At 33.7% G+C, this 20,047-nt stretch overlaps 1 protein-coding gene across 1 annotated transcript in view; it reads right to left on the reverse strand.

Moving 5' to 3' along the window:
• The window catches only part of LOC142340372 (uncharacterized), a 174,633-nt gene that overhangs the window by 66,375 nt on the left and 88,211 nt on the right, over positions 1–20,047 (reverse strand). The window contains exon 12 of the mRNA XM_075390948.1: positions 19,389–19,589. Coding sequence (XP_075247063.1) covers positions 19,389–19,589 — 201 coding nt within the window. The remainder of the gene's footprint in view (positions 1–19,388; positions 19,590–20,047) is intronic.

Consider the following 20,047-nt stretch of genomic DNA (forward strand, 5'->3'; position numbering starts at 1 on the left):
TCTTTTATAGATGAAGCCCTCTTAAAGAATAAAAGGACAATAGTACATTATATAATTGCTATACTTTTACGAAGTACGTTACTTGATAATAAAGAACAAGAAAGTCTAGAGAAGCATTATGGTTTTAATCAAGAAGATATAACGAAAGAAATAGAAAGAGTTTTTATTAATTAAAATAACCTAAACTATGACTAACAAAACAGCACCGAGTGAGAGATTACTATATCCCAACTTGTCAACCGTTAATGAACAATACATAAACGGAAGGATTCAAGCTAATATTAAATTTAACAACAATATTAACATTATAAAAGATATTAGAAATTATTATGAAACTGAAACTAATAACTATAATAAGAAGTTAAGTAGATATAAGAATTATATTAACGTAGCTGAGATAACAGAAACAGTATTATCATCTATAGCAACAACTGCAACATCAACATCATTTGCATTAACAGGTATAGGATTACCTTATTCTATACCAACAGCTTTTGCTACAGCAACTGTTTGTGATTCATTATCAAAAACAATTAATACTAAAATTAGAAATAAAATTATAAAGTATTCACAAATGTATATTTTAAGTAAACAAATTAGTGATAAGTTTAATAGACTATATACTAAATCAATGAATGATAATAAAATAGATAATGATGAGTATAATGAATTAGTTAAGGTATATGAGAATTATAAGAAGAACAGGAAAAACAAGCTGAGTGTTTTCTTAAACTAAATATGTTAGTGTTTTGTTATAATAATGTATTTAGAAATAATAATATTAGTATTAATATGTATCAATATTCATAATGATAATATAAATTTAATCATAACCATAATCATAATCATAAATATAATATAATCATAATCATAAACATAAATATAAACATAATCATTACTTTAATCATGACTTTAATCAAATAATTATCTCTTCTTAGTACCTAAGTATAACCCTCTTCCTTTTTGTACTACCTTTATACCTTCACCAGTAGTTGCAAATTTAATTAAATCAGGTGTGGCTGATAATGCAGCTCTAGGGTTTCTAGATGCAGCTGCACTTCCTATTAAACTTGCTATTTCTAATGCTCTTACTGGATTATTGGCAACCTTCATTCCAAAGTTAACTGTAGCCCTACCAACACTTTTAAAGAAATCTTTCAATCCCTCTGCTTTTATTGTTGCATCACTAACAGTCATTGACATATTTCTCTTACACTTAACACAATTACCCTTTAACATTTTAGTACCTTTTGAAGTAATAAAACCACTTATGTTATTAGTACCACTATAATGTCTACCTCCAACACAATATGAATTAGTTTTAATTTTCTGTAAAAGTCTCATTTCTATATATAAAAAATAATGGAAGTTGAAAAGTATAATCCTTTTGTTGTTATTAACCTAAGTCTACGGGTTCCACCCGCGAGCGAAGCTCAAAGCCTAAGGTTAGGCCCAAGGCTAAGAATAAGCTTGAAGCTGGAGGCTTATCTCTAGAAAATAAAAAGAAACTAGATATTATTTATGCTAGGGGTTTCGTTAAGACTAGTAAGAAATAGTTATCAGTAACTGCTTGGCTTGCCACGGACGAAGTCCGTTCGCAGATAATTATAATTATCTACGAAGTAGCTTTGCTAATCAAGAACTGCTTTGCACATGTTTCACTATAACTATGACTATGGGGCTTCGCCCATGTTTCACCATAACAATGACTAAAACTATAATTATGATATAATAGACCTTCGGTCATTAATCTCTACGAGATTATATCAACCATGTTATTACCATCACTATTCACACTAATAGCCTTTCTAGTTAATACTAATGCATGACATATAACATCTGCAACTGCAGCACTACTTTTAAAATTAAGTTGTATTGGTTGTGGACCTATATGATCACCCTTGATATCTAGTATCAAATACATATATTCTATAACTACTTTTGAATGTTCTATGATTTATATATGGTTTTATATTATGTAGTAGCCCATTATAATCTTTATTAAAGCTAACAATCTCTTTAAAAGCCTCATTATAATTATTGGTACCATAATTAATATTCATTCTATCCTTGGGATAAAACTCACTACCAATCTTACAATAACATTCAGTAACATTCATTACATCAAATGTACTTGCATCATGAGTTTGTTCATTAACATTATTATTTTCAAAACCAACTATTATATATTGTGGTCTTTCCATACCACTTTCCATACCAAGATCAAACAAGAAGTTAGTAGCATTGGGCACATTCTTATAAAATGTCTTTCTTTCATAGTAGCTAAAGTCTACATTATACTTGTTAATTAAACCCTTTTGCACAATAATTCTATTATGATTACTAGGATCAATACTAGGCACACACCACGATATATCTCTAATTTCTATTTTAGCATGATTACCAAGGATTATTACCAGGATTAGCAATAACTCTATATAGAGCTCTATCATTATTATTTCCTTTTAATATTAGGTTAAATCCTAAACCATATATTATCTTTTCTAAATCATTTGTGAAACCAGAGAGATCACTCATCTTAATCATCATATACATATGACCTTGTTGTGCAGCAATATGGTCACCTTTAAGTTGACTATCTCTATTGCCCTAATTTCTAACAAAACCACTCTCATATTCATCAACAGTACTAGTTAATAACTTATACATCAATAGATTAGGATGGCAATGATCTATATATTCAATAGTCCTACCACCACTAGTTTCAAGCTTAATTGAACTAAACAATGCCATCATACCATAATTAACTAATCTGATATTAGCATCATTAGCAAATACATCAACAGCATCATCTGATACAACAAACTCTATCTCTAGATATCAATCACGCAAATTTAAGTGATTCTCTTCTCTATTGAGTATGATATTAATATTGGTATTAACCGTATTCATTGTTGCCAGATTATTTGGTTTATATTTTGTAATCTTACTTTTATGTTTATCATTATTATAACCATGAGTTGTATCCAAATTAAAATCCATTTTTGTAAGATGAAAAATGACTGATAGTTTAGTCTTAAGAGAACTGCAAAATATACATGAAGCTTTAACTAATACTAAAAAAGAGCATAGACTTAACTTTAGAATGATAAAGCCAACAGAAAAGTTTAACTTTAGTGAACCTATACTTAACTCATCAAAATTAGGTTTAATTAGATTATCTGTTTATAATTCGGTGTTTAATGTGAATAGAAGGAACAATCAATTCATGTATGATATCAAGGGTGAAACAAGGTCAGATACCCGTATTTTAGCTATTATACCGGGAGCATATGAATTATTCGAAATAGCAGAACTAATAAAAGAAGAAACTAATGGTAATGTTATCATAGAATCTGATAAGAATACAATGAAAAGTTTAATGGAAGTAAAACAAGGTGCATTCAACTTTGACATAGAAAATTCAATAGCCCCATTACTAGGCCTTAGAAAAATAGTATATGAACAAGGTAAATATACATCTCAGAAAATTGTTGATATTATGGGTTTTAGTACTATTAACATTCATTGTAATGTAATATCTGGTGTTAAAGATAATAGGAATAACACAAAAATACTATATATACTTTTACTCTAACAGAACCACCAGGCTATCTAATAAATATTATACCAACTAATATCTTATATCAAAATATAACTAAAGATAGAATAGAATAGATAGAGTTTCATATTAAAGATGAGCATGGAAAACCTATAGACTTTAATGGTGATGTATTAAGTTTTACTTTACATCTGACGTAGACAGCAATTTCGTTGATCTGGTGTAAATATAAACTTAAACTTAAATTAAACTACAAAACTCTCAGATACCAATAATTCTTAGTTTACCATTAATATTTTTTTAGCTATATCAATGACAATATAATTATAAGGCTCTTTCCATACCTTATTACATATATTAGCAAAATCATTATAACTAAGTTTAACATTATTAAAGAAATCTTGTTTTATCGCTGCTAGGACTTTACCTCTTTGTTCAAATAAAATAAATAGATTGCAATTCTCTCTAACACTCTGTCTATCCAGAGAGAACAGGTTTTGATTACGATATATCATATTGCAATTATTAGTTCTACCTCTACAAAAGTATTCAGTAAAAACGGGTTCTTTGGCTCTAACATCATCGAATATCATTAGTTTCTTTAAGTCTTTGGTTAGTTTATCAAGAGATGGCAAATCTTTTATATCTTTAATAATTTCTATAAATGCTTTTGGGTTTATTCTTTCTAATCCATTGTATTGATCACCAGTAGGTCGAATGATGTATAAATTATCAAAATATTTACTAGATAGAATTAGTTTTTTAAATAAGAATGTCTTACCACATTCACTAGGACCAGATATTATACATCTAAAGTACTCTGGGAGTGTAGCTTCAGCAATTATATCATCATCATTTAGCCATGATTGTAGATCATCATTTATGTTTATAGAAATAGTGTTAGTAGGACATTCTTTATTGTTGGGTTTACCCTTTTGATGTTTTTCATCAAATTGATATATACATTATCTTTAACATTATCATTATCAATAAAATTATCATTATCATTAACATTATCATTATTAGCAAAGCTACTTCGTCGATCATTAACTTTATCATTATCTTTATCTTTATCATTAACATTATCATTATCTGCGGAGCAGGTTCCCTGATTAGCAAAGCTACTTCGTATATCTTTAACACTATCATTAACATTATTAGCAAAACTACTTCGTAGATCATCTGCGACGCAGGTTCCCTGATTATCATTAACATTAACATGACAACCTAAACAAAAACACTCAGTATATATTTCAGGACATTTAACTTGATTAACTAGAATATTTAAAGCACTTTGAGTTCTCAATCCTCTATCAATAAGATAGATCATATATAAACAATAAGCCCCACAATAAGATTCATCATATTGTTGTATTTTCTCATTAGAGCCTAGATCAACATATTCTTCTAAAAATAAAGGTGGAGTTTCTACACCAAAACTATCAAAGTAATATATTGGACCACCTTCTCTTCTTATAACTAAAACCCAATGTGTACCTTCAGTTGGATGTAGATTTACAATAATGTTAGAGTTAGGTTCACTTACCATTTCTGGTTTATCATCTCTCATTACAATCTCAATTGGTGTTAGACTTATATCTTTACCTATATCTTTTATTCTGATATCACTCATAGCATTATTATCATTTTTAAATTTATTATTGAATTCCTCAAAAGTTAGGATAAGCATGTTTATATAATAAATTTTATATATAAAAATGGTTAAAGGCGGTATACTTTTTTTCTTATTATTATAATTGGAATTTTTTATATAATATATGATTCAATACCAAGTAAAAATACAAAACTAGAAGAAAGCTTTGGTGGATTTATGAATAGGAGTCCAGTTAGATTTGAATATGAAAAGTCACCATTACATACTTTTGTTTATGGTGGAACTGGTACGGGGAAAACATATTTTATTAGACAATACTTAAAATTATACTCAGTTCAAAACCAAGACCAAAACCAAGACCAAAACCAAAACCAAGACCTAGCTAAAAATATAGTTATAGTGTGTAAAAATGACAGAGACTGGATAGATCCGGAATCAAATAAGTTTTATACTGGGTTTAATAAATGTGATATAAATATGATCACAAAAAATAATATGCATAAATTTCAAAATTGTGTAATAGTACTTGATGATATGGGTGATAGGTTGAATAAGGATATAGCTTATTATTTTACTGCAGGAAAACATTATAATATTCAAATGATTATAATGTGTCATAAAACAGCTCAAATAATTAATACAGCAAGAATGAGTTGTGATACTATTTATTTAACAACTTATAATGGACCTGATCTATTTAAAAACTTTAATGAGATATATAAATGTGAACATGACTTTAGTAAAAATAATTAGTGAGTTAGTTAGTTAGATAGTAACCATTATAATCGTACCGATGGAATGTCAGATGCACTCCGTTATGGTATAATTAATTATAATAAGAAGGAAAATACTTTTTTTATTATTAATAGTAATAGAACAATGATATATGATTCAAGAGTTGGTTTCATTGATTTAAAAGCTCTTAGTTTAAACGATGAATTAGAAAGAGAGGATATAAATAAACTTATAGCATATATGAAACCACTCATGATAAATGCAACAGATAGAAATGTTATTAGTCATGATAACTATATATTCTATTTTAATAAACTTCTTAAATAAAATAATATTAAAGTACGGAATGATGTTATAACAAAAGAGATGATTATGGAAAGGGTATAAAAAGTTTATCAACTATTGGTGGAATTATAAGCTCAGGTTTAATTATATTTAATTATATTTATCCCGATATAATATCAAGAAATGCTGGGAGTGTAGCAATGGGAGCAAGCACAATGTTGAGTAGAGTAAATACATTAGTTAACGTTGGATATGGAGAGGAGTTGGATAATGATCTGCAAACAGACTCCGTCTGTGGTTATCCAACGGACGAAGTCCGTGGCAAGCCAAGTGGTTATACCAATGGTGAAACATGAGCAAAGCCCAATCTGTGAAGCAGTTTCACTGATCTAGGAAGTAGCTTGGAGAACCACAAGCAAAGCTCGTTCAATAACCTACGAAATACAATACAAGAAGAATATATAAATCAGTGTAGCTGTGACTTCGTCAATGAAGAGATGGGGATGTTGAATAGAAAGGGAGGAAAGTTTTTAACCAGACTATATGGAAATAATGAAGAATTTAGAGAAGAGATTATAAATTTTGTTAGAGATAAAACAGAATTAGACCTTGAATTGATTTTAGATAAGAGATGTAAAACTAATACACTCAATACGTTAGGAAAAAAATATTTAGCAGAGTGTATCACATTTAAAGATAATACTAAAGATTTAATTGAAATCATGGTTAATTATTGCCCCGCGAAACGATTAGGTAAATATTATAGTTTACCCTATTAGAAATGCTTTTAAAATGTTTAGAGTGTAACTATAAATATGGAAACATTGCTGTTTTAAAATATCATTATGAATCATGTCATAAAGATAAAACTGATAATGTATGTGTGGTAATATTATACTAAGTGGTATTTGCGCTAATAATTTTTCTCCATGGGGTTGTTCTTTAAAAAATAACTCTAGTTCTAGTTCTAGTTCTAGTTCTAGCTCTAGTTCTGGTTCTAGTTCTGGTTCTGGTTCTAGTTCTATCTATGACTCTAACTCTAACTCAGACCCTAACCCTAACCCTAACCCTAACCTTAACCTAACCCCAACCCTAACCCTAACCCTAACCTTGACCTTAGCCCAGAAGTCTTAACTAGAAGTTGTAATAAATGTAATTATGTAAAACCACTAACTGATTTTGATGAGAGTAAGTATACATGTAGAAGTTGTACTTCAGCTAAAGTGAATTGTCCATATTGTACTTCTGTTGTGAGATATGATGGAATACGGGCTCATGTAAAGAAACAACATCCAGATGTAGAATTACCTATAGAATTTAGTAGAAATCTGCGAACGGACGAAGTCCGTGGCAAGCCAAACAATTACACTGATTTGAGTGAGAAAACAATTAATCCTAGTTGGCAAAGCAAGACTGTAAGTCCTTTAGTTATTAGCCAAACTGAGGAAAGTTGTTGGTGTAACAAGACCGAAGGTCCTTCGTGTAAATATTATAATTTTGTATCATTTCTTATTAATAATGGGATAAATATAGAAAAAGTAAAAGAAAATATAAATTTATTAAAGAGTATAAATAATTTGAAATAAAATTATAAAAAAAATTTAAAAAATATCAAAAAAGAGTGATTCGCTCTTAAAGAGTGAAAAAGAGCCATCTCCCTACTCAGGACTCACCCCGAAAAGAGTGAATCGCTCTTAAAGAGTGATTCGCAAAATAATAGCAAAATTTTTAAAAAATTATAAAAGAGTTAAGCTGGTTTTTTGTTCAAGTTTTTCGAAAGTTGGTTTTACGTGATTTTTACACGGTCTTACTAGTTTTATACTAGTATCTGGGATACGTTCACTGGAGTCAGTGAGGATACAACCCGAACTATACATCTGATAATGGTTAATTACCAGCTTAACTCTGTACTAGTGGTTTGCACTAAGTGGGACAAGAAATGATAGGTTTAAAATATAAAAGAAATGAATATAGAGTAGTGGATTTATAAAGGGAAATAGAGTAATGTGTATATGGGTACCGTATCGCTGGCTCTATGCTGCGGAGGTACCCATATACAAATTACTCAATAAAACAGACGTCAAATAACAATTTCTCTCAACCATAGAAACTTGGACTTTAACAGCCAATGAGCTTAAGCTGCTGAATTCGATTCTACACAGGCCCTGTATCTTACCCATGGCAAGCACATAACGAAATAAAATCAAGCAACGATTTCGGAAACGAAATATTTTTACAAGTCAATCAAGTAAAACTTTTTTTATATCTAATCTTATTTTTTCCTGTATATTGTGGTATAATTAGGTGGACCTGAAGCAAAGTTTAGACTATTAGGCAGTATTAAAGCAAAAACAACAACGTCTCCTACTGTAATTACCAAAACTCTCAGTTCGAAAATCAGGCAATGGGTTTTGTAAACTTTTCATCTTGTAGAAAACTTCGACAGTGAACTATGAGATTGCTACAGTTTCCAAAAAACCCTCACGGTCGAAAAAATCTAACGCACAATTTGAAAGAAATAAAAAATTTGTGCACTACATGTGGATGTGATCCAGATAGTAGTGGAACTTTTTCCTGTACTATGTGAAAATGCATCACCTGTGAAAGTATAGGACACATGTAGGAGCCAACCTCACTTACATAAAAAAACAATTTTGTAGTGGAAAAAACCCTTCAAAGCAAGCATCTCCTGGACCTGAGATTGGAAGGTTTTTATACTTAAGAACAAACATATATCAGGTCTGTGACCCGGTAGAAAATGAAAATGAAGAACCGCAAAATAGAAGTGGTAGATGCAGGTACCGACAGCACAATTACATCATCTCAAAGAGGGACTATTTTTGGTAAACCTCTGTTAGATGGTATGGTAAGAAATCACAGAACGTTTTATGTACATCGACTGACGCTTCTGAAACCGTTCAATTGAGGCATGGAGTGGAATTGACGCAAATACTCAAATAACAACTAGCAACTGTAAGGACTGACAGAAAACTGGGATTACATCGGACAGGTCTATTACTCAGCCATGGTGTGAATAACAACACAAGCCATCCTTTACCAGCATTGATTGGATACGAGTGCAATTGAAGTTGAACTCATGTTCAGAGTCAGTATACTGCAAGGCAAGAAAAAGCATCAACAACTTCAAGCCAAAGTCAGAGAGAAGACGGAACAGATCGTCACACAGGGCGTCCCTGAACACGTGCGGCCAAGAGCCAAGAGCAGTCACTAATCGATCAGCGGTGGTATGGAAAAAACGCAGAAATTGCAGAAAAACTGCTTCTCTGTAGATCTCAAAATGGATCGGTACAACTCATTACCAGACATTGAAATACTTTTCGAAAATCTCATGGGGGATTTTTACTACTGATTTATTACTCATACTTGTAAAAAATTGAATTTTTGGAGGCTTAAGATTAGATTCAATATGATAAGAAGTCAAAAAGTTTATATATAAGAAACACATGTACTACTTAAGTTGTGCACAATAAACCAAGTGCAAAAAATCTTCAATCTTTCAAAATTTCACTTAAAAAATGCTCAAACGAATTCAAGGGTAATGTGATCTTTAACCAGGTGAACAAAAAAAATTACACTATTGAAAAAGTCTAACTCGAGTACAGTCATTAGTTTTTCTTCATTGGCGTAAGCAGTTTGTCAATAAGGAATAGTACCAGATTCCTAATGCGTTGAGACAAGAAATGTGCAACGCCACTAACTAACAACAAAAAGTTTGAATCGTTTGTTGAGCTAGCCAACTTTTTAGAAAGCATTATTTCCAGTTTTTCCACTAAAAAATTACCACTAAATAACGTGAGAAGCAGCAATTTTTCAAATGGTAAAACACGACACAAAACCTTTGAAGACCTAATAAATGTACCCTGTGCTAACTCACTTATACAGCCTGAGAAAAAGACGCTACAGTTACACCAACGACTCTGAAAGAACTCTGACAGGGTTCATTTGCAAAACTGACGTCAAGTGATCTCTGTCCCAAAGAGATTGACCCCGCAAAGCAACACTATTCAGATTTTAAGCAAAAGCACTAGCAATTGTTTTTGTGGTCATACGGTTGAAACAACTTCTACAAGGAAATTTGTTCACCATGAAGAGTGACCACAAACGTCTCAAATAAACATTGGCACCGAACGAATCTGCTCTGATGCGTCATGATTTAGAGTTGAAATAAACCTCAGTTAAGCAGATACGTCAAGCAGATGCCCTGAGCAGAATGGACAAAGACTTATCTGAATGAATTGTTAGATTTTGTTTGCAATTAAAAACATTTCTTTATTTCAGTCTGCTTTGATTACCCAAACTCAAGGCAGGCCAGAACTGGAGAAGAAGATAGTAAATCAAGAGGTGGCAAAACGAAACGAAATCGGGAAACAATAACAGTGCCCTGAAGCAGAAAAAATTATGTTGACAACAGAGGGATCTTTTCAATTTACCATTTGGAATCACCTTCAGAGCTGTTTTCCCTTCAAACAATGCAAAACTACAACAACTACTAAATTGGCAACAGTATTTACGGCCCATCGGGGCAAAATGCAACAGAAGCATGAATCAATGTGATGACTCGTTTGCTCAGCATCAGTCGAAACATTCAACTTTTCGTAAATAAATGAAACTTTCAGATGAGCATGACTTGTGTGAGAGGAACAAAATCAACACGGCCAGAAGCTGATGTTTAGGAACAGTTCACAGAGACTGGCGCGCTGAAAAGTACCAATGTAAAATCTGAGCAAAGGTTGAAGCGGGGATGCACTGGCTAGAAGATTTTCCGTGGGAAAATTTTATCAAATCTTTGCAGGGTTGTATTATCTAAAACGTTAGCATCTAACAATGATCCACAGTTTTTCAGTGGTTGTCAAAATCAGTCTTGTTAGTCTCTGATATTGATCAGAATTGAATCAACAATCTACTATCGGAGAGCTAATGACTTGCTGAGAGAGAAGATCAGACGGTGAAGAGGGCACAAAACGTCTCAAACGTGGAGTCACAGCCTCGGGGCATATATCGGACCATTCTTGCAGAGGGCACTAATAAACACAGCAATAAATAAAAACCAAAATACGCGCGATTGTAAATTGCAAATTTGTTCTATTCAAAGACAATGATCAGACAAATACTGCGCTCACACGATTCATTGTCAAGAAAAACGTAAACACTTCTTTCGTACAAACTGAGCATTCAACTCGGACCAATTGATTGAGCGAGCAACAAAAAAATAAAGAGACTAGGGAACGACCATAGAAAATCTGAAGCACCAGTTGAGGAGATCATATCTCAAGCAGAGCCACGTATTCAGAACACAGATATGGGGCCTTTACATCAAAAAGAAGTTTCTGGAACATCATCAGCTGCAGAGCAACCACATCCTGAATTATCAATCTGTCAACAACCTCAAAAATAAATAGAAAACAAGATGGATTTGGAGAGCCTACTCCACAAGTCACTTAAAAAATGAGCGGGGATGTAATTGTTTCGAAAGAACATCAGAAAATGTAATATTTATTCTTTTTAAGGTTTCACAAAACAAAAGAAGAACTTACTTGACAAACTGTAATGCTATGTCGATCAGTAATGTAAGTAAGAACCACGAGCGACTCTATTTTTTTATTTTGTCTCTTATCTTACTGACATTATCTTATTGACCTATCAATCAGATGTCAGAAGTTAAATTTTCCCACCTACAGAAACCTGATTCTAACATCCACTCACCTCCAACTGATTAACTGGATTCCCATGAAGTGTTGATGAAAGTAGAAAATAGAAATTCGTGTCCGGGGGTCGGAGCTAAGACTTGTTCACATGCCAATCAAGTAGAATTTTTTTAAAATAAAAGATTCTGTCAGATGAGCATGACATGTGTGAAATGAAGAAAAACAACACGGCCAGAAGCTGATATTTAGGAACAGTTCACAGAGACTGGCGCGCTAAAAAGTACCAATGTAAAATCTGAGCAAAGGTTGAAGCGGGGATGCACTGGCTAGAAGATTTTCCGTGGAAAATTTTTTATCAAATCTTTGCAGGGTTGTATTATCTAAAACGTTAGCATCTAACAATGATCCATAGTTTTTCAGTGGTGGTCTAGAACAGTCTTGTTAGTCACTGATATTGAACAGAATTGAATCAACAATCTACTATCGGAGAGCTAATGACTTGCTGAGAGAGCAGATCAGACAGTGAAGAGGGCACAAAACGTCTCAAACGTGGAGTCACAGCCTCGGGGCATATATCGGACCATTCTTGCAGAGGGCACTAACAAACACAACAATATATAAAAATCAAAATACGCGCGGTTGTAAATTGCAAATTTGTTCCATTCAAAGACAATGATCAGACAAATACTGCGCTTACAAGATCCATTATCAAGAAGAACGTAAACACTTCTCTTTCGTACAAACTGAGCATTCAACTCGGACCAATGTATTGAGCGAGCAACAATAAAAAAAGAGACTAGAGAAGGACCATCGAAAATCTGAAGCACCAGTTGAGGAGATCATATCTCAAGCAGAGCCACGTGTTCAGAACACAGATATGGGGCCTTTACATCAAAAAGAAGCTTCTGGAACATCATCAGCTGCAGAGCAAGCACATCCTGAATTATCAATCTGTCAACAACCTCAAAAATAAATAGAAAACAAGATGGATTTGGAGAGCCTACTCCACAAACTAACTTAAAAAAAATGAGCGGGGATGTAATTGATTCAAAAGAACATCAAAAAATTTATTATTTATTCTTTATAAAAATTCACAAAACAAAAGAAAAACTTACTTGACGAACTCTAATGCTATGTCGATCAGTAATGCCAATAAGGACCACGAGCTAAACTATTTTCTTATTTTGTCTCTTATCTTTCTGACATTATCTTATTGACCTATCAATCAGATGTCAGAAGTTAAATTTTCCCGCCTACAGAAACCTGATTCTAACATCCACTCACTTCCAACTGATTAACTGGATTCCCATGAAGTGTTGATGAAAGTAGAAAATAGAAACTCGTGTCCGGGGGTCGGAGCTAAGACCTGTTCACATGCCAATCAAATAGATTTTTTTTTCAAAAAAATGAAACTGTCACATGAGCATGACTTGTGTGGGATGAACAAAATCAACACGGCCAGAAGCTGATGTTTAGGAACAGTTCACAGAGACTGGCTCGCGAAAAAGTACCAATGTAAAATCTGAGCAAAGGTTGAAGCGGGGACGCACTGGCTAGAAGATTTTCCGTGGGAAAATTTTATCAAACCTTTGCAGGGTTGTATTATCTAATACGTTAGCCTCTAACAATGATCCACAGTTTTTCAGTGTTGGTCAGAACAGTCTTGTTAAACTGATATTGAACAGAATGGAATCAAGAATCTACAATCGGAGAGCTTGCTGAGAGAGAAAATCAGACAGTGAAGAGGGGACAAAACGTCTCAAGCATGGAGTCACAGCCTCGGGGCATCTATCGGACCATTCTTGCAGAGGGCACTAATAAACACAACAATATATAAAAACCAAAATACGCGCGGCTGTAAATTGCAAATTTGTTCCATTCAAAGACAATGATCAGACAAATACTGCGTTTACAAGATCCATCATCAAGAAGAACGTAAACACTTCTTTCGTACAAACTGAGCATTCAACTCGGACCAATCTTTTGAGCGAGCAACAATAAAATAAAGAGACTATAGAAGGACCATAGAAAATCTGAAGCACCAGTTGAGGAGATCATATCTCAAGCAGAGCAACGTGTTCAGAACACAGATATGAGGCCTTCACATCACGAAGAAACCTCTGCAACATCATCAGCTGCAGAGAAACTACATCCTGTATTATCAATCTGTCAACAACCTCAAAAATAATTAGAAAACAAGATGGATTTGGAGAGCCTACTCCACAAACTCACTTAAAAAATGAGCCGGGATGTAATTGATTCAAAAGAACATCAAAAAATTTAATATTTATTCTTTAAAAAATTTCACAAAACAAAAGAAGAACTTACTTGACGAACTCTAATGCTATGTCGATCAGTAATGTAAGTAATGACCGCGAGCTACACTATTTTCTTATTTTGTCTATTATCTTACTGACATTATCTTATTGACGTATCAATCAGATGTCAGAAGTTAAAATTTCCCACCTACAGAAACCTGATTCTATCATCCACTCACCTCCAACTGATTAACTGGATTCTCATAAAGTATTGATGAAAAGAGAAAATAGAAACTCGTGTCCGGGGGTCGGAGCTAAGACCTGTTCACATGCCAATCAAATAGAATTTTTTTAAAAAAAAAATGAAACTGTCACATGAGCATGACTTGTGTGGGATGAACAAAATCAACACGGCCAGAAGCTGATGTTTAGGAACAGTTCACAGAGACTGGCGCGCTAAAAAGTACCAATGTAAAATCTGAGCAAAGGTTGAAGCGGGGACGCACTGGCTAGAAGATTTTCCGTGGGAAAATTTTATCAAACCTTTGCAGGGTTGTATTATCTAATACGTTAGCCTCTAACAATGATCCACAGTTTTTCAGTGTTGGTCAGAACAGTCTTGTTAAACTGATATTGAACAGAATGGAATCAAGAATCTACAATCGGAGAGCTTGCTGAGAGAGAAAATCAGACAGTGAAGAGGGCACAAAACGTCTCAAGCGTGGAGTCACAGCCTCGGGGCATCTATCGGACCATTCTTGCAGAGGGCACTAATAAACACAACAATATATAAAAACCAAAATACGCGCGGCTGTATATTGCAAATTTGTTCCATTCAAAGACAATGATCAGACAAATACTGCGTTTACAAGATCCATCATCAAGAAGAACGTAAACACTTCTTTCGTACAAACTGAGCATTCAACTAGGACCAATCTTTTGAGCGAGCAACAATAAAATAAAGAGACTATAGAAGGACCATAGAAAATCTGAAGCACCAGTTGAGTAGATCATATCTCAAGCAGAGCAACGTGTTCAGAACACAGATATGAGGCCTTCACATCACGAAGAAACCTCTGCAACATCATCAGCTGCAGAGAAACCACATCCTGTATTATCAATCTGTCAACAACCTCAAAAATAAGTAGAAAACAAGATGGATTTGGAGAACTTACTCCACAAACTCACTTATAAAATGAGCCGGGATGTAATTGATTCAAAAGAACATCAAAAAATTTAATATTTATTCTTTAAAAAGTTTCACAAAACAAAAGAAGAACTTACTTGACGAACTCTAATGCTATGTCGATCAGTAATGTAAGTAAGGACCGCGAGCTACACTATTTTCTTATTTTGTCTATTATCTTTCTGACATTATCTTATTGACCTATCAATCAGATGTCAGAAGTTAAAATTTCCCACCTACAGAAACCTGATTCTATCATCCACTCACCTCCAACTGATTAACTGGATTCTCATAAAGTATTGATGAAAAGAGAAAATAGAAACTCGTGTCCGGGAGTCGGAGCTAAGACCTGTGCACATGCCAATCAAATAGAATTTTTTTAAAAAAATGAAACTGTCAGATGAGCATGACTTGTGTGGGATGAGCAGGACTTGTGTGGGATGCGCTAAAAAGTACCAATTTAAAATCTGAGCAAAGGTTGAAGCGGGGATGCACTGGCTAGAAAATTTTCCGTGGGAAAATTTTATCAAATCTTTGCAGGGTTGTATTATCTAAAACGTTAGCATCTAACAAGGATCCATAGTTTTCAGTGGTGGTCTAGAACAGTCTTGTTAGTCTCTGATATTGAACAGAATTGAATCAAGAATCTACCATCGGAGAGCTAATGACTTGCTGAGAGAGCAGATCAGACAGTGAAGAGGGGACAAAATGTCTCAAGCGTGGATTCACAGCCTCAGGGCATCTATCGGACCATTCATGCAGAGGGCACTAAAAAACAGCAATTTATAAAAACCAAACAATGCGCAGTTGTAAATTGCAAATTTGTTCCATTCAAAGACCATGATCAGACAGTTACTGCGCCTACACGATTCATTGTCAAGAAGAACGTAAACACTTTTTCGTCCAAACTGAGCATTCAACTCGGACCAACCTATTGAGCGAGCAACAATAAAAAAAGAGACTAGAGAAGGACCATAGAAAATCTGAAGCAGCAGTTGAGCAGATCATATCTTAAGCAGAGCCACATGTTCAGAACACAGGTATGGGGCCTTCACATCAAGAAGAATCCTCTGCAACATCATCAGCTGCAGAGCAACCACATACTTAATTATCAATCTGTCAAAAACCTCAAAAATAATTAGAAAATAAGATGGAATTGGAGAGCCTACTCCAAAAACTCACTTAAAAAATGAGCGGGGATGTAAATGTTTCAAAAGAATATCAAAAAATTTAATATTTATTCTTTATAAAATTTCACAAAACAAAAAAAAACTTACTTGACGAACTCTAATGCTATGTCGATCAGTAATGCCAGTAAGGACCACGAGCTAAACTATTTTCTTATTTTGTCTCTTATCTATCTGACATTATCTTATTGACCTATCAATCAGGTGTCGGAAGTTAAATTTGCCCGCCTACAGAAACCTGATTCTAAAATTTTCTCACCTCCAACTGATTAAGTGGATTCTCATGAAGTGTTGATGAGATACAAAATAGAAACTCGTGTCCTAAGACCTGTTCACATGCCAATCAAGTACAATTTTTTAAAACTATTATAGTCGTTTACAATTTTTTAAAATTATTATAGTCTTTCTCTGCATTTTTTTGCAGAGATAAGTACTATATACACAGGCTAATATTTGTATTTTTTTTCCAATTTTAATTTAGAATTTAACTTATTGAATTCCATTGATCCGTGTTATCGACCACTACAATCACCAGTTGATATAACAAGGGAAGTTTTTGCAAATAATCACTATTAACGAGCATCTGCAATTTCGAATTGTCTTTTTAATCCATAATTAGTATTCTGATAGAAATTTCAGAAAGTAATGATCTACTAGTCTTTCCTTCATTTCCAACAAGTTGTTATCTAGAGTCAGTGATCACAAACGGAATAATTAGAGCAGTTACATACTTTGACAAGAAACAGAAACAACCAGATAGATTTGGAGAACTCATGCCCAGAAACGTAATAAACAACGGAGGAAAGTTGTGATGATTTGAATAAAAACAAAAAAAAACTTGGTTTTTTCTTTTATCTTAGTAGCAATTGGTATGCCAATTATCTTAGTGACCTCTCAATCAGACGGCAGAAGCTAAATTCTTGCTCCCTTTCAACACTGACTGCACATCCACTGACGTCAAACTGCTCATAGCGGTTGTACCGAAACCATGCATATGTTCTCGGATTGCAATGAAAATTGAAAATTGCCTTAGGGAGTTGAAACAGAAAAAACAAATCATAATGTTCTCTGTATAGTTTTGCATTGAGAAGTACTATAAATACGAGCTGTCCCAACCTAGATGTCATTCTGTGCCTGTCCCAAACAAGATGTCACTCTGTTCACTGACGACACAGCTTCTACTGCAATAGAACTTGACGAAAACCTGATTCAGGATGCAGGTTACCCGCAAACAAGCTAGTTGTAAATGTAGATAAAACTATTCAACTAAACTTTGAAGCAAGAGCTTCTAAATCTATTTCTTCCTTCCATCTTATTGATTCTATTTTGAACAACAATATGTGCTGTGATTATCTCGGAGTATATTTGGACTCGAAGTAGTAGATAGTATTAGTTCTCGACTTGTTAGACAAGCCGGTATAATATCTAAACTGCGGTATTGTGTTCAGAAAGCTCAGCTCATTCACTACTATAAAGCAAACGTGAACGCACTATTACAGTATGGTGTACTTGTATACGGATGCTATAGCTTCAAGACTTTGAAATCTGTCCTCATCCTACAGAAGATAAACATTGAGGCTCATTTATTTCCTAGAGAGAAAGACAAACGTTGATGATTTGTTCGTGCGGAATAAAATACTTACTGTTTATGAGCTAAATTTATACGAATTGCCTGAATTTGTTGTTAAATCGCTGAAGGGCATGCATAGTGATAATAACTTAAATAGTTTTTTCGAATATCACAATAAAATAAGACGCACTAGAAATACCCAGATTAATTTACTCTAATAACCGTCCTTCAAGAAAGCCTTCCAGAGGCGTTCAGTTTTCTTCTGTTGTGTCAAACTTTAACATAGTCTTCGTAAAAGAGAATCACGGGGTTTTAATTTAAACTGAGGGCATGAATCGCTTCTCCTGGATAACGCGTGCATGGTGAATTCTATTTTTAAATTGAATTTTTTTCAGTTTTTATTTAGGCGTGGGTGTCCAAGATATAAAATGCATTAAGATATCATGTGAATTTTTGCTACAACAAATAGATTAAATATTTCTAGCGATGCCTGCTTTGCAGAGGCCACACCCTCAATAAAAATAATCAAAATGCATATTTTTTCTCGAAACTGAAGGAGTTAGGGAACTTTTAGAGAAAATTTTAGCATAATTTCAACGCATAACTTTAAAAATATCGATCACTTTGTCACAAATTGTTTTCAACTCAACTAGGGCAGGAAACTAGAGGGCAACATTGCCCCGTCCTCCTGTCCTCCGAGATAATCTGTTAAATTTTCTATGTATAGTATTTCTTTCGAGAAATTAATTCTTTCTTTCTTTCTTAGCTATATTTTGTATGTTTTCAGTTCCAATTTTGAAATAAAAGTCAACTTGCTGAATTCTTTGGACGCATGTTGAAAACCATGACAGATAGTTTCAATGAACACTTCCGAGAACTATCTGACTTCTCGTGAAGGCTACTGCAGCAGAAAAATGCAGTAGCCTTTTCACGATCTAGTAATCTAGCAATACAGTTACAATTATTACACATTATACACAACTCAATTAGGGACGTGGAGCCCCATTGCAAGAGATCTGGCACTTGGACATATCAATACTAAAACCAGCTTCTACTTCACAATCACAGTCTATTTATAGAGGAGTATTAGTATTTGTACACTATGAAACCTAATCTATTTTGATGAAAAAGGAATTATGATAACTTCCATTGCAAAAGAGCAATGCTGCTAATAAAAAGAACAGTCTGAAATGTAGGGAATAATAAGAAGAGGGGCAGCTGATAACAGGCCGCTGTGGCCTAATGCTGTTCCGCTGCGATTAAGCAGGAACCAAAATTATTATTATTATTTTTATTATTATTATTGAATGGTATAAGTGCATACTTCTTTGGAGTTTGATGAATTCTTCTAGTTTTCTGTCTTCCGATTCGTTGTCCGTCCGATCAGTGCTGTCTCCCAGTGGTATTTTCCCCATTTCTAGTGCCAGTGCATCCATTATGGACTCAGTGCCCGTGGGACTCTGCTCTCTCCTCTCTTCCTCCTTACTCGTTAGCTGGATCTTCCAGTTGTGTCTCTTTAGCATCACTAAGCAATCACATAGCCAAGTCATAACTTATCTTGTTGTTCTGACCCACTTTAGTGGGGGAGGAACTATCGACTCAAACGTTTTTTTTTTGCTCAGTCAACTTTCGCCGATGGATAAAACGGAACCAGAAGCTTTCTTTGAGTGAAAATCAGAACTTATTTGCTTATTTCAGTTGGTAAAGTTTTTCATGACTCTGAAATCAAAGGTTCTCAAAAAAATAGACGCATTAATATAAATTTGAACTTTGATGTTCTTTTTACTCTATTTCTCGCCTAGTCCCACTTAATACAGGTCACATATCAAATGATTGATGTTGAAAAAAGACAAAATTGAACAAATTTAAGGTTTTTTGTACATTGCTTTTTGTTTTAGCGACTTCGATACCGGTTTTTAATTTAGGTTTCCACTTTTGTCTCTTTATCGTTCTTTTTGTAGAAGTATGACATATTATAAACAG

The sequence above is a fragment of the Convolutriloba macropyga genome, chromosome 5 (genome assembly GCF_964194025.1).
Source record: "Convolutriloba macropyga chromosome 5, txConMacr16.3, whole genome shotgun sequence".
NCBI classification, from domain to species: Eukaryota; Metazoa; Xenacoelomorpha; order Acoela; family Convolutidae; genus Convolutriloba; species Convolutriloba macropyga.